This window comes from Anabrus simplex, chromosome 1, assembly GCF_040414725.1.
Source record: "Anabrus simplex isolate iqAnaSimp1 chromosome 1, ASM4041472v1, whole genome shotgun sequence".
In the NCBI taxonomy this organism is placed as follows: domain Eukaryota; kingdom Metazoa; phylum Arthropoda; class Insecta; order Orthoptera; family Tettigoniidae; genus Anabrus; species Anabrus simplex.
The window spans coordinates 540589189-540609124 of NC_090265.1; the positions used below are offsets into that span (position 1 = coordinate 540589189).

The 19936-nt window shown below is 38.1% G+C and overlaps 1 protein-coding gene across 1 annotated transcript in view; it reads left to right on the forward strand.

Annotated features, from left to right (window-relative positions):
- The window catches only part of LOC136869155 (insulin-like growth factor-binding protein-related protein 1), a 145455-nt gene extending 138634 nt beyond the window's left edge, over positions 1-6821 (forward strand). The window contains exons 3-5 of the mRNA XM_067144828.2: positions 1054-1197; positions 4038-4220; positions 6510-6821. Of these exons, the coding sequence (XP_067000929.2) occupies positions 1054-1197; positions 4038-4210 (317 nt within the window). The 3' untranslated portion in view covers positions 4211-4220; positions 6510-6821. The remainder of the gene's footprint in view (positions 1-1053; positions 1198-4037; positions 4221-6509) is intronic.
- Positions 6822-19936: the final 13115 nt, after the last annotated feature.

A 19936-nucleotide genomic window follows, 5' to 3' on the forward strand; every position in this document is an offset into this window, starting at 1 on the left:
AGTATCATCATTCATTACATCCAGACGCATTCGTTGTGCTCCAAATGCCATTAACGCCACCAATACCTCAACAGCTTCCATACTATATGTGAGACTGAGAATTCAATCTGCTCTGTGCCAAGTGGCAGATATAAAAATACCGCATCCCTCAAGAAATAGAAACAGGCTTATATCATATACTATGGCTAATTCTGACATTTATTGATCCTTACATCAATCATCCCAAATGCATTCACATTAAAGTTGTTTTACTGTATACCGAATTTGTAGCAGGCCCCTTCGCCTACTACCAACTAACGAGATCGATGGAGCTTCCTTTATTGATCAATTAATGTACTTTTACCTCCCTTAATATCTCGCAAATTTTCCTAAACATTTTGTCCGGGCTTGATATTCAATTTAAGTTGGGCTTTCAGGAAACTTTAAGCCCACACAAACTAAAGGTGAGCACTTTGGAAATGTTTTACTACAGGCTGAAAATTGCTTACACTTGCGTACTAATGCGGTTTACCTTCTGAAATATTTTGAAACAATTTCAGATTCCTCGGGACGCCTGGAGGATTTTCAGTTTTCAGGAGTGTCATGTTCACTAGTACCAAATTAACGGGGAAGAAATGTTCAGATATATTTTTTGTACTGAAGTCGAGTTTTAACGAAGAATATAATGTTATGATAAAAATTGCTAACACATAGGAGTTAATTCCAGGATGAACCTGTAGTGCCCGGCTGAGCGGCTCAGACGGTTGAGGCGCTCACCTTTTGAACCCAACATGACAGGTTTGATCCTGGCTCAGTCTGGTGGTATTTGAAGGTCCTCAAATACGCCAGACTCGTGTCTGTAGATTTATTGTCACGTAATAGAACTCCTGTGGGACGAACTTTTGGCATCTCGTCGTCTCCGGAAAAAGAGAAAAGTAGTTAGCGGGACGTAAAAGCAACAACAGTATTATTTATTATGGTTCTGCAGTACCCCGATAGCACTGGTTCAGCAATGACAGAAGAAGCTTAAATGCCTGAAGAGTAAGTGATTATTTTTGTGATGCTTTGTTCCAGTGCCTTGGATCATCTCCGGCCCTCAGAACGTAGCAGGGCCTCTGCATGCTGGATTGGCTCTAGACTGTGAAGTGAAGGGCTATCCAGCTCCTGCTGTACACTGGGAGTTCAAGGGTGATGATGGCAGCTTCAAGATCCTACCAAGTGAGTACAACGAAGTAGCTTTATTATTATTATTATTATTATTATTATTATTATTATTATTATTATTATTATTATTATTATTATTATTATTATTATTACGCCAACAAGGGCAGGAAAGGGGAAGAAACGGCAGGACCTAAGCTACTGGACAGATGACCACACAAAAAAATTTAAATTTTGAAAAGATTTCCTAAATGAACTTTTCTTTTCTTTTACTGCTTCAATTATCTTTTCAAAACAACAACAACAGCAACAACAAAAACAACGCCAAGAACAATTTAACAAATTATAACAACCAGAATAACAATTTGGAAGTGGATATTTACTATTATAAGCTTTAGAGCTTAATCATTAACAGGGGAGAATGAGCTCCCATTTTACAAGACTTGCTAGTCTTAATACATTTTCGGTAAGGGAATCTTTGGTTTTAAGAAGTCGAGGCTTCCAATAGTTCAGTGATACAAAACAAAGGGAGGTAGATCTCTGAAATTTCACGATCTATGGCCAGCATCTCAAATCAAGGTACCTTTTAGTTCACTTAAAAGCTTATCAGCCTTTACACCGATTTGACACTCAGTGCCCTTAAATCAGACGGAAGCAACACTCAACAACTGCATCGGAAAGATCCAGAAGAAGTAGGAGCAGAAGCTCATATTACACGGCAAAGAAAGGGAAAACAAAAGTTAATAGAAAGCTGGAGAACAAAATGGAATGGGATGCTGAACACACTCAAGCAACCCTGTGACATTACTTGCCATAAATCCTAATGGGGCAGAGGGCCCGATGACACAAAGGATAAGCCATACTACGTTGGTGACTAAGACAGTAAAAAATACAAACAGAAATGCAAGATCAAAAAAAATTAGAAATTTAGAAAAGCTTAGTCAACAAAAAGCGACGTGAACAAGGGAAACGAGGATCCACACTCGTACATTCTTAAGACGTTACATGACACACACTAGGGTGGTTACACTCCGTCCGAAGACGGCCTAGAAACCAACATGTTAAACACTAAATTAAGTGAAAATATCCTACGTTAAAATAAAGGTAAACGCAGCTCAATCCTCTTCATTACGGACTAGAAGGGAACACTAGTATCTTCCCGTCGTCATACGCAAGTAAGTTCACATGACAGAGAAAAGTCTTGCCGCCTAACTTAGATGCTACCGCAGCTCGCTGTAGCCCCCTGTGAGGATAATCTCACTTGTCGCTGCAGTGATCAAGATCCAGGTAGATACATAAAGTCCAAGATTACCCCTATTTATAGGTAGGAGCTGGGCGATGATTGGCTGGCTTAATTTGAAATACCAGTAGTGGCAACTTAGAAACAGACGATATACCGTAAGCTTTCTTCTGCCAATCCATAAACAATTACAATACTAATTCGTACACAGTACAAGACCCTAGGTGGCACTCCAAAATCAAAATTGACATCTGCTAATGAACTTGAAAATCAAGTATTCTTCATACAGTTCAGCATATTTCCATAAGAGTTCACCACCCTCAGGAGTTTAAAGTTTTGCCTACAACTGGAGAGAGCCTTTACTGATGGTACAATTATTATTATTATTATTATTATTATTATTATTATTATTATTATTATTATTATTATTATTAATAGGAGTACAAGTTAGTATTTCTAGCTCCACTGATCTTGTGGTCAGCAACCCAGACTTCCACGTGGGCCTCTGGGATTCTACGCGTCCCATTGCCTATTTCTTTCCTTTCCCTGTTTAATTTTATGTGTTCTTATCTTTGTCCATGTGGGCGTATTTTTAGGAAATGCGCAGATTAAATACTAGTTGTGCCATTACAAATACGTTTGCTATCGTCCTAGGTTGTAGGTTAGTTCACCATTATCTCCTACTTTTCTACAGATAAATCATGAAAAAAAAAAAAAGACTAGAAAAGAAAGAATAAATACAAGACGTTAGTGCGCCTTGAACGCCATGAACACCGACCACAACGCCGGTGGTGCTGTGGAAACTAATCCGTCACTTACCAATAAGTATGAAGGTTGTAAAATTGAAAGGGCCATGCTTTCGTTAAATAAAAGCCAGTATTTTCTTCTTACAAGTTGCTTTACGTCGCACCGACACAGATAGGTCTTATGGCGACGATGGGATAGGAAAGAGCTAGGAGTGGGAAGGAAGCGGCCTTGGCGTTAATTAAGGTATTCTGCTGGTGTGAAAATGGGAAACCACGGAAAAACATCTTCAGGGCTTCCGACAGTGTGATTCGAATCCACTATCTCCCGCATTTAAGGGACTGTAGCTCTCGAGCTCGGTAAGAGCCCATGGCACAAGGCGTTGGACATGTATCTGTTTACTTTTTACGTAGATCAACCACCCAAAATATGAACGAAATTTGTGACCCTAATAACTGTGGTCTATGTAAGAACTACTTACGGACCTCATATAGGATAGAGTGCTAGTGTCTTGAAAAAGTCATATCAGATCTTACAAACGAATACCATTCATCTATGTGTTTCTTGTTAGATAACACATAGTCAAGAATGTTTAACGAGTGTTGCGAGAGTATGCCGATTGAATTCTTGGCTCTACATCTGTTGTGAAGCAGTAGTAAAAGCTCATAGCTCAGAGGCTGTCTTTCTGAGTTTTGAAATGTGATATAATATATTTTCTGGGTTCATTTTAATGAAAGAGGAAAGTTAAACCCTATTTTGTCAGTTTTAAACCCTTGAAAATTGAATATCTCGGATGGAAAATTCACTGGTTGTTACACAGTCAATTAATGCACCTTAGGGAAAGATACAACAAAATATAAAACAGTACCAAGTTGTATTTTCTGGATAACAATGAGTTGTATATTTGTTACAGGTGATGACTTGTACTTGGCCGTACAGGTCCGTGGAGGACCAGAGCCCTTCATGGCCACTTCGTGGGTGCAGATTGTAGATCTTCGTCCATCAGACACTGGAGTCTACACTTGCGTGGCGACCAACAGCCAGGGTGTGGCCCGAGCCTCCGCCAACGTGGGCATCCGTGGATAAATCAACACAGGTGTGTAACTGTACATCTATATGCATATATACCGGGTGATTCAAACTGAAGTAGCTCAACTTCCGAGTAGGAACTTATAGTCTAGGATAAAATCCTGCATCAAGACAAGTCTGGGAATGTTAAAAACGACGCAATAGACAATTGAAGAGTGTCTGTTCAAAATGTGCTATTTTCACTTCCATTTTTTTTTTAAGTATTTCGTCTACAATCATGGCAGTAGTTGAACACTATCGGATGCCATAATAATAATAATTTCGTGTGGCTATTTCTAGCAGGATGCAGCCCTTGTAAGGCAGACCCTCCAATGAGGGTGGGTGGCATCTGCCATGTAAGTAACTGCGTGTTGTTGTGGTAAAGGATAGTGTTATATGTGGTGTGTAAGTTGCAGGGATGTTGGAGACAGCACAAACACCCTGTTCCCGAGCCAAGCGAAATAACCATTTAAGGTTAAAACCTCCAGCCCGGCCGGAAATCTGAACAGAAGAGCACTGCACCGACCATTCAGCTGACGTACCGGGGAGGGGGGTCGCCGAGATCTTATTGTGGAGAGGCACACAGCGCCAACACCAAGCATTATGGTCTGGGGAGCTATTGGCTTTAATGTGAAATCACAATTAGTGCTTGTTGAGGGCAATATGACTGCTGGACAGTACGTTGATAGGGTACTCAATCTAGTGGTTGTCCCTATGATGGCGAACATTGCTAATGGTATGTTTCAGCAGGACAATGCCCGGGCTCACACTGCACGCATCTCCAGAGAGGCTCTCCACGACATCACAACCTTAGAATGCCCCGCCAGATCCCCGGACCTCAGTCCTATTGAGCATGTGTGGGGCATGATGGGTCGGCAACTGGCCAACCGTCCTCAGCCACCCACAACTCTGGAACAACTGACCCGTGCAGTGCAGCAAGCATGGGCCAGAATTCCTCAGGAAGCGATCCAGGGCCTTATTGACTCCATGCCTCGACGAATTTATCAATGTATTGCAGCTCGTGGTGGGCACATTCTGTATTGATTGTTGTCCAAACTTGCGGTCAGAGGGATATGAAATTGTAATTATCGGATCACAACCAAACACTCGTCCTGCATGTTCAATTGCAGAAATGTAGCACCACTCCTTCTGGGTGCTGCAGTTTCCATTTTCTTCAGTGTATGTAAAGCACACTCGTTTCCTCGTATCCTCAAGGTGGTGCAGTTCTTTTCAGAGAAGCATGTACATTTTTAACCAGATATCAGCCCTCCTGACATTCGTAAATTTTTGACAGTCCGGTAATCGACCTCTTGCCTCTGAGGATAGCGGCTAACAACGCTAACCATTACGTTACGGAAGCGGACGGGAATGATATAATGTAGACAGACAGGGCATGAGTTTGGAAACTTAAATTCTGCATCTGAAGAAATGTTATTGTAGTTCTTTTCTTTTACAATTCTTTACGTTCCACTGACACAGATAGGTCTTGCGGCGACGATAGGATAGGAGAGGGCTAGGAGTGGGAAGGAAGCGGCCGTGGCCTTAATTAAAGTACAACCTCAGCTTGGTGTGAAAATGGGAAACCACGGAAAACCATCTTCTGGGCTACCGACAGTGGGGTTCGAACCCACTATCTCCCGGATACAAGCTAACAGCTGCGCGCTCCTGACCACACGGCCAACTCACCCGGTATTGTAGTTCATTGATGATTTAGAATTAGGTATGTGGTAGCATAATAATAGTTCAATCATTATAAACCTGGAATAGAAACACAATAAGCTGACTAGGTGCATACTGAAACATACTTGCGATATAGATAAAAATCTGATGTGGATGATTAGGCTAACGCGAGGTATTCTCTGTTCATGAACGGGAAGCCTGTATCATTTTGCATAGTTTTAAAGTTCGGAATTTGAGTTTACTTTATTAAAGTCTAATTTGTGAAGATGATAGAAATTATTAATAATTTTTTCCTTTTGAAACCTTCTAGATGACCCAATGTATAATATATTTAAATATTCAGTTAAAACCATATACAGGTTTATGTGGGAAGCGTAAAGTTAGATTTCTGGACTTTGAAACGAAGGTGACTGATCTAGAAAGACATTGTAAAGATTTAAACAATGTCATTCTAGAAGTAAAGTTGATGGATAGTGGAGTTAAGTGAATTACGTGGCCCATGATACACGAAGATGGTGTCGCAAATCAGCGGACAATGTATTTTCGACTGTAACTCTTGGCTGATATCCATGAAATGTGTTTGGCAAAGAACGCAGGTACAATGACTTACTAATGTGTTTATGTTGGTCTGTTCCAGGGGAGCTGTTGCTGTCCATAGAATTGTGACTTAATATCGTGGTGGAACTGTAGAGTGTACCTGATAACTTTTATAAACCAAAATACTTTAGTTGGTAAGCATTTAAGCTAACATAATGCAGAATGATTTAAACTTCCGTTTGTTCTTACATTTCATTTGTGATTGTGTCTTGTACAGTTGGATAGTGTAGTAAGACCTTGATATTACTATAATTTCTTTGTATTTTAGTGCATATTATCTGTTTTAATCAAGAAAAAGTGTGATCTGAGCTTCAGAAGAATCAAATAAATAAAGTTATTCATTTTATTTCAAGATATGGATGAGTGATTCCAGTTTCAAAATCCTAAGTCCTAAATTTTATTCTGAAATTATTCATAATCTGGAAGTGCTATATTGTGATCTATAATTCGCAATGAAAGAGATCAAAATGTATAGATTACTTCCCTCTTTATAATGAAGTTTCATTGTTCCTCAGCATTTGTTTCTTATGATGCATCGTATACGGCGTTGAGTAATTTTCAGAATATTCTGGACCTGTATCAACTTGAAGTTTTGAGGAGTTTTAGTCTTGATTGCAGAGGTATCTATTTAGTTTCCAATCAATTGTGAAAAAGGATAGGTAAGGTCCAGCATCTCTCACCTTCGAGACGTAGTCACGAAATTAGACCAGATAATTTACAAGTAAATTAGAAGAATCGTTCACATATACGCCGCGGAATTGCAAGGTAAGAGGCGAGATTAATATTTTAAAACCTTCCTCTTACTGTTCTTAATTCAGTGTTGTAAGATAAAATTAGGATTAGGATTGGTGTCCAGGAAATTACATTGCTCCACAAGGAAGTGATAGGCTGAGAATTATTTTAAGTCCCAATGTACTGTACAAGGTTGATGAAAAGGAACGATTACAACACCATGGAAATTTATTGGCTAGTTAACACACAACGAAATCAAATAACATTTATTATGAATTTTCCCTCTAACATAACACAACTATGCAATTTTGCTGGCAAAGTGGGTATCGGACAATATACCGTATAGTCGTTCAAGACCGAACGGTGTGGAGCCAAGCTCTACATTTGCGAGTCGAGTGGTTCGAACCCCACCGTCGCCTGTCCTGAGAATGGTGTTTCTGTGGTTTTCCCTCTTCCAGGAAAATTCTAAACAAACAAACAAACAAACAAACAAACAAACAAACAAACAAACAAACAAACAAACAAACAAACAAACAAACAAACAAACAAACAAACAAACAAACAAACAAACAAACAAACAAACAAACAAACAAACAAACAAACAAACAAACAAACAAACAAACAAACAAACAAACAAACAAACAAACAAACAAACAAACAAACAAACAAACAAACAAACAAACAAACAAACAAACAAACAAACAAACAAACAAACAAACAAACAAACAAACAAACAAACAAACAAACAAACAAACAAACAAACAAACAAACAAACAAACAAACAAACAAACAAACAAACAAACAAACAAACAAACAAACAAACAAACAAACAAACAAACAAACAAACAAACAAACAAACAAACAAACAAACAAACAAACAAACAAACAAACAAACAAACAAACAAACAAACAAACAAACAAACAAACAAACAAACAAACAAACAAACAAACAAACAAACAAACAAACAAACAAACAAACAAACAAACAAACAAACAAACAAACAAACAAACAAACAAACAAACAAACAAACAAACAAACAAACAAACAAACAAACAAACAAACAAACAAACAAACAAACAAACAAACAAACAAACAAACAAACAAACAAACAAACAAACAAACAAACAAACAAACAAACAAACAAACAAACAAACAAACAAACAAACAAACAAACAAACAAACAAACAAACAAACAAACAAACAAACAAACAAACAAACAAACAAACAAACAAACAAACAAACAAACAAACAAACAAACAAACAAACAAACAAACAAACAAACAAACAAACAAACAAACAAACAAACAAACAAACAAACAAACAAACAAACAAACAAACAAACAAACAAACAAACAAACAAACAAACAAACAAACAAACAAACAAACAAACAAACAAACAAACAAACAAACAAACAAACAAACAAACAAACAAACAAACAAACAAACAAACAAACAAACAAACAAACAAACAAACAAACAAACAAACAAACAAACAAACAAACAAACAAACAAACAAACAAACAAACAAACAAACAAACAAACAAACAAACAAACAAACAAACAAACAAACAAACAAACAAACAAACAAACAAACAAACAAACAAACAAACAAACAAACAAACAAACAAACAAACAAACAAACAAACAAACAAACAAACAAACAAACAAACAAACAAACAAACAAACAAACAAACAAACAAACAAACAAACAAACAAACAAACAAACAAACAAACAAACAAACAAACAAACAAACAAACAAACAAACAAACAAACAAACAAACAAACAAACAAACAAACAAACAAACAAACAAACAAACAAACAAACAAACAAACAAACAAACAAACAAACAAACAAACAAACAAACAAACAAACAAACAAACAAACAAACAAACAAACAAACAAACAAACAAACAAACAAACAAACAAACAAACAAACAAACAAACAAACAAACAAACAAACAAACAAACAAACAAACAAACAAACAAACAAACAAACAAACAAACAAACAAACAAACAAACAAACAAACAAACAAACAAACAAACAAACAAACAAACAAACAAACAAACAAACAAACAAACAAACAAACAAACAAACAAACAAACAAACAAACAAACAAACAAACAAACAAACAAACAAACAAACAAACAAACAAACAAACAAACAAACAAACAAACAAACAAACAAACAAACAAACAAACAAACAAACAAACAAACAAACAAACAAACAAACAAACAAACAAACAAACAAACAAACAAACAAACAAACAAACAAACAAACAAACAAACAAACAAACAAACAAACAAACAAACAAACAAACAAACAAACAAACAAACAAACAAACAAACAAACAAACAAACAAACAAACAAACAAACAAACAAACAAACAAACAAACAAACAAACAAACAAACAAACAAACAAACAAACAAACAAACAAACAAACAAACAAACAAACAAACAAACAAACAAACAAACAAACAAACAAACAAACAAACAAACAAACAAACAAACAAACAAACAAACAAACAAACAAACAAACAAACAAACAAACAAACAAACAAACAAACAAACAAACAAACAAACAAACAAACAAACAAACAAACAAACAAACAAACAAACAAACAAACAAACAAACAAACAAACAAACAAACAAACAAACAAACAGTCTTTTAAATCCCCTAAGGGCTATGGTCTCCTGCAGTGCAGAGACAATGCTCAGTTTAACTCACCAGGTGCGCAGGTCCTGAGGAGCATTATTATATAGGTTATTTCTGAGTTTGTTTCGTGAGATCGTATCACTACATGTTGTACACCTGTGTAGTCTCATCTCTGAGTGAATGCAATTGTGTCTATCGAGATCAACAATTCGTGAAAACGTATTTTATTGACACTCATAGTCGCTCAAAGAAAGAAAAAAGCGCATGCTATTCTATGTACCCCACATTTAATACTTTATCAGAAAATTAAATATTATCAGAATATAATTCGCCTCCCGTGTAGATATAAACACTGTGGGTACCCACAAAAAGCAATGTATCTATAGGTTCAATTGTTTCTGAGAAATGTGTACTGCGAGGAACTTAAGCAATACCTTGTGCTCATTGTTTTCTTGAACAACTGTATAGTAAAGAGAGTGACTAAACTATTTTATTAGTATTCGGGAGATAGTAGGTTCGAACCTTACTGTCGGCAGCCCTGAAGATGGTTTTCCGTGGTTTCCAATTTTCACACCAGGCAAATGCTGGGGCTGTGCCTTAATTAAGGCCACGGCTGCTTCCATCCCACTCCTAGTCCTTTCCTGTCCCATCGTCGCCGTAAGACCTATCTGTGTCGGTGCGACGTAAAACAACTAGCAAAAAAACTATTTTATTACGAAAGACGATAGCACGGGAAATATACACATTTTGAGGTTATTCTTCCGCACAACACTACAGGAGAGCTCGATTCTTGTGTCAGGACACGTCGGCCTACATAAAGATTTCTTTTTTTGTTATTGATGTTTATATAACACCACTTCAGAGAAGTCCTGCGGCGACGAAGGGATTGGACAGGGCTAGGACTGAGAAGGAAGCAATAATAATAATAATAATGTTAATTGCTTTACGTCCCACTAACTACTTTTACTGCTTTCGGAGACGCCGATGTGCCGGGATTTATTCCCGCAGGAGTTCTTTTATGTGCCAGTAAATATACCGACACGAGGCTGACGTATTTGAGCACCTTCAAATACCACCGGACTGAGCCAAGATCGAACCTACGAAGTGGGAGTCAGAGGGCCAGCCCTCAACTGTCTGAGCCACTCAGCCTGGCGAGAAGGAAGCGACCGTGGCCTAATTAAGGTAGAGCCCCAACACTTGCTTTGACTAATAATTAAAAACTCTGGGAAACTATCTTCAGGGTTGCCGATAGTGCTATCTCAGCGTCATCATAATACTTGTCACCTTCAATGCGACGTAAATAAAAATCATCGAGGGCGTTATAAGCGTAGTGGCTTAGCTGCTGGCTTTCCACCCGGACGGTCGAGGTTCGATTTCCGGTCGATCTTGGACCGGAATTTTCACGTAAAATACATACTTACAGACATGATAACAACGCTTATGGGTTTTCCATGTCAAGAAAAAAAGGTGAGTTTCTTTACGTTTCGTGGAGAAATTTGTTCCACGCCTTCAGAAGGAAAGTTCGTCTATTCACAAGTAAGACTTCTCTAACGTACATACATACTGAACCCAATACCATTGAGTCATAAGGAGCCAGAGTCCTAAATTTATTACATGAGGCACCATTTAATTCCAGCGCACCAGGTCATGAGGAGCCCTAGTTGCATTTTATTTCTAACCAGAGGTGGCACGTGCAGAACAGGTGGGATGTCCTGATTCTCACGCAACAGAAATTACGTTACTCACATGTGTAGAATGTGCAGGGATACAAATTATTTGGCGCGAAACTATTTTAGTTGAAATTCCGTTTTAAGGAGAATTGGCCACGAAATCGCCGTGGTAAACGTCAGGGGTGCTTAAATGAAACGATTTGGTTCTTAGTGGTAAAGACGTTAGGCCGCTAAGTGCCCCAAGAAGAAAAATTACCGAAAAGACGCGCCTGTTTGTTTAAACACTGTTACATTGACCAAAATATAGTACCTAACTTATGACTTAATTTAAAGACTCAAATTTGTTAAGAGAAACCCTTAATGCTTATCATCAACACCGCTACTGAACTAAACAATTATGTGTTATTTCAGAATCAGCCCTAATTACATTTTCTGTGAGGTAAAACTGTGTCAGTAAACTTTTGGCGATAAATGCAAACAGCATAGGAGAGGGAGAAAATGTTATAAAACCGCGCCGCGCCTTTTGCGATTGCCCGTTGTGTCCAATGAATTCCAGGCGACTCCACGCATTTCTGAGAAACATTGCAAAATATAGTTTTGGCGTAAAATGGTTGTAACATCATCTCCAAGTAGAGATAGTTTAAAAGGAAATCGACGGTATTCCAAATGTGGAATCTTCATTCATATTCAGGGACAAGCAACAGACGGTCATTCTAATGCCGAAATCCTGCAGTTGAAGTAGTAAATATAGTTGTTGTATTATAAAGTATTGCGTATACGGATCGGTGGTTCGACAAACGTGTTCGGTCCGTGCAAGGAAGAAACGTGTGAAGAGCATTTATATTTTTATGTCATTATTTTCAGATAAATGATGTAAAATAATCAATATAAAACATTACACCCAGGATAGGAATCCTGATGAAAGGAAAAGTATGCTTTGTTAAGCTACTACCTGTTGAGATGGCTAGATAAGAGATCGAGAGAGGCTGGTGGGCCTGTAACGATGCAAGGCCACGTACGACTTCCAGGTATGTAAGCTACCCTTTGTAAAGTGCATTTGTTTATTTCATTATGTCACCATTTTATTTGTGTATCTGTGACGCACTTTGGTCACCCTTTTTGTTTCGTCATAATGTCAGAAGTGTGCGATGAAAGGTCATTTTATGTTTCTTGGATAATCGGCAGAGCCGCGAAAGTAACGTGTGAAATGTTGTACAATAGTGGATTTAATGGTTGTAATAAGTAGAGCAGGGTATCATTTCCGTACGTTTATTCCTATATTCGTTATTTGCCCAAGTTAAGCTAATAATTTATTACAAAATTCTGTTCAGTGTAAAGATGTAATTCCCGTAAGTATAATCCGTAGTTTACCATTTAAAGCGATCGTGTAGTGATGATGGAACGCACGCCGTAATGTGGTCGGAGCTGTAGAATTTGTCGAAGATTGTTCGAAGTAAAACTGGCGTGTGATTTGTGGAAGGGAAGTGTTATTCCAATGGTCTACTAAAGTATGTGTAGAATTGGTGAGGAGAAAATGACGGTAACATTTTGTAATCAAGTTGTGAGTTTCGGTTTTGAAATATTTTGTTGTCAGACTCAGATATGTAAGGAGAGATGGTTAGTTTGTCACAGATTGTTTTATGTAACAGCATAGTGGATCGCGTAAGAGAGATATTCCGTATTATTGTCGTGTAGAGAATCTGAGGTAGCAAGTGGTTAAATTCTTGCCGAGTTAGGAGGAAATGTGGCTCAGGTGTTTGAAATCCGGTAGTGTTGAAGTGATGTTTGTTGCCGGGATTTTCATTGTAGGGAACCCGAGGATTCATTTGTGTATTTAATGATATGGGAATAGCGTCATTCCGTAGTTAGGATCCCACGTTAAACCGTAGGACCTGGTGGCTAGGAACATTTCAAGTGACGTTTTAAATGAAATCTTTTCGCATATTCTGTATGGTTTAAGTATTGTCTTTCACGCGAATTGCCGACGAGGTAAGATTTCATTTTGATACAGTTAGAAGAGATAACGTGTTTACTTTCATAGGGATAACGAGAAGGGTCTTCCTTCCAGGTAGAGTGACCACCTGTTTCGGCGAGCGAGCCAGTTCATTTGTCAGAAAGGAATTGTAACTGAGATTTTGTCATTTAAAATAAATGTTTGGAAATAGATTTCATTACTTAATAAGAGAATCGTTCGGTAGAGAACTTTAGATTCATTATAGGTGCGACGGAAATCATACACTGTTGTGTTATGTTGTAAATAACCAACAGGGGTGTCAACATTTGAGAATCTTCAGGGTGTACCAAAACTCGACGGCAAAAATTTAGGAATGGATTCCTCACATAGAGAGAAGAAAAAGTTTATGACAACATGGGTCCGGAGACGTATACTAACAGATTTATTCAAACTTTTGTATATTTACACCGTACGTCTGTAACGGCAGCTGAAACACTTTGAGCATGTATAAGAGGAAATGTTCAAAGTGACGACCTTCAGCTTGAATACAAGTCTCCGTTCGTCGTCGCATGGAGTTGCGTACGCGATCAAAAATGCCTGGTGTAGTGAGTACTGCACGAGAAGTTGTCACAATGCGCTCACATAAAGTTGCTTCATCAGGAACAGGAGGCGCATACACGAGAGACTTAACGTGTCCCCACAGGTAAAAGTCCAGAGAGTTCAAGTCAGGAGAGTGTGGTGGTGGCCAAGCATTCGGTCCTCCTCAACCTATCCAGCGCTCAGGAAAATGGGTGTTCAGGTACCTGCAGGCAGCAGACTGAAATGTGCGGGAGCACTATCTTGCATGAAAAACATTTGTCGACAGGATGCAAGTGGCATGTCTTCCAAGAAATCAGGTAATGTAGTACGCAAGAAATTCGTCTAGTTCTGTCCAGTAAGCCTATTCGGAAGAACGTAGGGTCCCAACAAGGAATCACCAACAATGCCTGCCCAGATATTAATGGCGAACCTCTGTTGATGAGACGATTGGATGATTGCATGAGGACATATAAATTATAACTATAATTAATTTGTGTCACAAAGTTTGAATAAATCTGTAAGTATACGTTTCCGGACCCATGTTGTCATAACCCTTTTTTCTTCTCTCTATGTGAGGAATCCATTCCTAAATTTTTGCCGTCAAGTTTTGGCACACTCTGTGCAGTAATGTTGCTTCGGGTTGTCCACGGTCTTGCGAATATTTTATTTGAATATCTCGATAACGTGTAAATCCATAGAATTCGCGATGGATGAGGTGTTGTTGTTGCTGGTTTCCACGCCACAAGTATAGGTTCGTGTGGTATGAGGTCATGCCTGTTGAGCACATGGTGATGTAGTAGTCTATCCACCTTGAGTCTCAAACGCGTGAGATCATATCGGAAGAAGGTGCCGGAGTTAGTCCAAGGGATAAACGTTATAAGAGCTTATCATGGGGTGTTTTGTTTTGCGTTTCGTCTAATTTATGTAAATTATAGGATTTAATGTTAGGATTATCCAATCTAGTGTCTCGATAATTATTAGTGTTATAACGTAAACTTGTTGAGTCACGTAATGAAATAAACAAATGGTATCGGTAGTTATGGCCATGTCTTTCGTATTACAGTTGCAAAACAAAAAAGCTGCGAGAATAAACAGAGATAAATATTTTCTTTTAAAGGAATGTTTCTGGTAACCATGTCTCCAAGTGATAATGTAAATTTAATTGAAACAGTTAGGGAATTTAAAGAAACCACTTCATCCGGGATAGAAGTTTTTTAATAATTAGGATTATGAGATTACTTCAGTTATTAATTTATTCAATTCATTGAAGCCGTATCTTCAGAATTAGCTTAAAACCAAGTGACTAACTTGAAAATGTATTCTGGAAATCTGAGTTTTATTTGCTGGGAAAATTCAACTTATTAACGTAACGATTAAGGGGACATGTCCGATGGCAAGGGACTTTACTGCCCCAAGTGTTGTGAGCGTTTGCTGTTTTTTGTTTTTTTATTATTTCGAGTTGTTGAGCACCAGATTTGCTTGGTCATCAACTACTTTAAATTAATTGTGTTCAGCATTCAGCCTAGAAATTTGGATGGTCATAGGGTCATCAAACTCAGTAACTTAGATTAGGGCCATCTGCTATTAAAGTATCATTCTTCTTTCAGGCATCATCCACAATGACTTTAACGTATATCACAGAATTATATGTCGGTCCATGACATAGCCGCAGGTCACATCGATTCAATTAAGGGTCCATGCCGTACAACCAGTGTGTGACACATACCGATTGGACAGCCTTAATTATACCAAGAGTCCAGAACTCGTGCTACGGGGGCAGGATTATCATGAATCATTATGGTGGTACATGCAGTCTAATATGGAAGCCGAACTCCAGACTTTCTTTATTTTATTCTTAAATTAAAACAAAACGATGGTTTCTAGTAAGGATGCCCCTCAGGCAGTTAATTAGGTTGAGGCAGATGTTGAGGAACGTAGAAGAGAGGGAGGAGGGGAAGGAGAAGGTGGTAGTGTTTCACGTTGGTACCAACAACGTAAGGCAAGCTGATATAAGTACCAACATAGTTGGAGATGTGTGGGATCTGGTAAATGCAGCACGGGTGAAGTTTAAGAAAGCGGAGATTGTTATTAGTGGAATACTGTGTAGAGGGGATACTGACTGGAGGGTGATTGGGGATTTAAATGAGACTATGGAGTGGGTATGTGGGAAACTGGGAGTGAAATTTCTAGATCCAAATGGGTGGGTAGGAGATAGGGATCTGCGCTCAGATGGCCTTCATTTAAACCGCAGTGGTACGTATAAGTTAGGAAATTTGTTTGGAAGGGTAATAGGGAGGTACATTCAGGGAAACGGGATGGCCTAGGGAGCGGTGATAAGGGAACAGGGAACTGGAAATCAAGTAGGGATGACATAAAATTGTTAGTGTTGAACTGTAGAAGTATTGTAAGGAAAGGAATAGAATTAAGTAATTTAATAGATATATATTTACCAGATATTGTAATAGGAGTTGAATCATGGCTGAGAAATGATATAATGGATGCAGAAATTTTCTCACGGCACTGGAGTGTGTATCGTAGAGATAGGATAGGAAGGGTGGGAGGCGGAGTGTTCATTCTGGTGAAAGAAGAATTTGTAAGCTACGAAAAAGTTAAAGATGAGACACATGAAATTCTAGGTGTAAGGCTCATTTCTAAAGATAATAGGCAACTTGATATATTTGGAGTGTACAGATCGGGAAAGGGTAGCACTGACGCGGATTCAGAATTATTTGATAGGATAGTCAGCTATGTGGGAAACGACATGGAAAGAAATGTGATTGTAGCGGGAGATCTGAATTTGCCAGATGTCAATTGGGAAGGAAATGCGAACGACAGAAAGCATGACCAACAAATGGCAAATAAGTTAATATGGGAAGGACAGCGGATTCAGGAAGTGATGGAACCAACCAGAGGGAAAAATATCCTGGATGTCGTGCTGATAAAACCAGATGAGCTCTATAGGGAAACTGAAGTAATAGATGGCATTAGTGATCATGAAGCTATTTTTGTGGTAGTTAAAAATAAATGTGATAGAAAGGAAGGTCTTAAAAGTAGGACTGTTAGGCAGTACCACATGGCTGATAAAGCAGGCATGAGGCAGTTTCTAAAAAGTAGCTATGATCGGTGGAAAACGGTAAATATAAATGTAAACAGACTCTGGGATGGGTTTAAAGAAATTGTTGAGGAATGCGAAAACAGGTTTGTACCATTAAGGGTGGTAAGGAATCGTAAAGACCCACCTTATTATAATAGAGAAATAAAGAGACTAAGAAGGAGGTGCAGACTGGAAAGAAATAGAGTTAGAAAAGGCTGTGGAAGTAAGGAGAAATTGAAGGAACTTACTAGAAAATTGAATCTAGCAAAGAAGGCAGCTAAGGATAATATGATGGCAAGCATAATTGGCAGTCATACGAATTTTAGTGAAAAATGGAAGGGTATGTATAAGTATTTTAAGGCAGAAACAGGTTCCAAGAAGGACATTCCAGGAATAATTAATGAACAAGGGGAGTGTGTATGTGAGGATCTTCAAAAGGCAGAAGTATTCAGTCAGCAGTATGTAAAGATTGTTGGTTACAAGGATAATGTCGAGATAGAGGAGGAGACTAAGGCCAAAGAAGTAATAAAATTTACATATGATAACAATGACATTTACAATAAGATACAAAAGTTAAAAACTAGAAAAGCGACTGGAATTGATCAGATTTCTGGGGATATACTAAAGACAATGGGTTGGGATATAGTACCATATCTGAAGTACTTATTTGATTATTGTTTGGTCGGAGGAGCTATACCAGATGAATGGAGAGTTGCTATAGTAGCCCCTGAGTATAAAGGAAAGGGTGATAGACATAAAGCTGAAAATTACAGGCCAGTAAGTTTGACATGCATTGTATGTAAGCTTTGGGAAGGCATTCTTTCTGATTATATTAGACATGTTTTTGAAATTAATAACTGGTTCGATAGAAGGCAGTTCGGTTTAAGGAAAGGTTATTCCACTGAAGCTCAACTTGTAGGATTCCAGCAAGATATAGCAGATATCCTGGATTCAGGAGGTCAAATGGACTGTATCGCGATTGACCTGTCTAAAGCATTTGATAGGGTGGATCATGGGATACTACTGGCAAAAATGAGTGCAATTGGACTAGACAAAAGAGTCACTGAATGGGTTGCTATATTTCTAGAAAATAGATCTCAGAGAATTAGAGTAGGTGAAGCTTTATCTGACCCTGTAATAATTAAGAGGGGAATTCCTCAAGGCAGTATTATCGGACCTTTATGTTTTCTTATATATATAAATGATATGAGTAAAGGAGTGGAATCGGAGGTAAGGCTTTTTGCGGATGATGTTATTCTCCATAGAGTGATAAATAAGTTACAAGATTGTGAGCAACTGCAACGTGACCTCGAAAATGTTGTGAGATGGACAGCAGGCAATGGTATGTTGATAAACGGGGTTAAAAGTCAGGTTGTGAGTTTTACAAGTAGGAAAAGTCCTCTCAGTTTTAATTACTGCGTTGATGGGGTGAAAGTTCCTTTTGGGGATCATTGTAAGTATCTAGGTGTTAATATAAGGAAAGATCTTCATTGGGGTAATCACATAAATGGGATTGTAAATAAAGGGTACAGATCTCTGCACATGGTTATGAGGGTGTTTAGGGGTTGTAGTAAGGATGTAAAGGAGAGGGCATATAAGTCTCTGGTAAGACCCCAACTAGAGTATGGTTCCAGTGTATGGGACCCTCACCAGGATTACCTGATTCAGGAACTGGAAAAAATCCAAAGAAAAGCAGCTCGATTTGTTCTGGGCGATTTCCGACAAAAGAGTAGCGTTACAAAAATGTTGCAATGTTTGGGTTGGGAAGAATTGAGAGAAAGAAGAAGAGCTGCTCGACTAAGTGGTATGTTCCGGGCTGTCAGCGGAGAGATGGCGTGGAATGACATTAGTAGACGAATAAGTTTGAATGGCGTTTATAAAAGTAGGAAAGATCACAATATGAAGATAAAGTTGGAATTCAAGAGGACAAACTGGGGCAAATATTCATTTATAGGAAGGGGAGTTAGGGATTGGAATAACTTACCAAGAGAGATGTTCAATAAATTTCCAATTTCTTTGAAATCATTTAGGAAAAGGCTGGGAAAACAACAAATAGGGAATCTGCCACCTGGGCGACTGCCCTAAATGCAGATCAGTATTGATTGATTGATTGATTGATTGATTGATTGATTGATTGATTGATTGATTGATTGATTGATTGATTGAGGTAAGGTCTCCAAAGCCAGCGTCTCTCATCTCGTTTGTTCCTAACGGGTAAGTATGGCTTCGTTGATCAGTTGTTGTGAAATATCAAAGTTTTCATTTTTTGTTTCAAATGGTCATAAACCTAATTCTTAATGATGAACTGGATGAAACTCTTGAAATTACCATAGACATGGGTCACAATTTTCTGTTTTCCCAAGTGCCGGGTTGAGTGCCTCAGACGTTAGAAGCGTTAAAACTAAAATTATTGAAACCCATCTCTTACCTAAGCAAGTGACGAAAAACCCGTAAGAGACCCAAGAGAAAGATATCATGCCGATTGCTGATAGGTAAGGAGGGTAGGTATCCTTCGAAGGGCCTTAAAGGGTTTAATACATACATACATACATACATACATACATACATACATACATACATACATACATACATACATACATACATACATACATACATACATACATACATACATACAAATATTCAGTATAAAAATTCTCATTGATGAACTGGATGAAACTCTTGAAATTACCATAGACATGGGTCACAATTTTCTGTTTCCCCAAGTGCCGGGTTGAGTGGCTCAGACGTTAGAAGCGTTGATCTCCTGACCCCAAGTT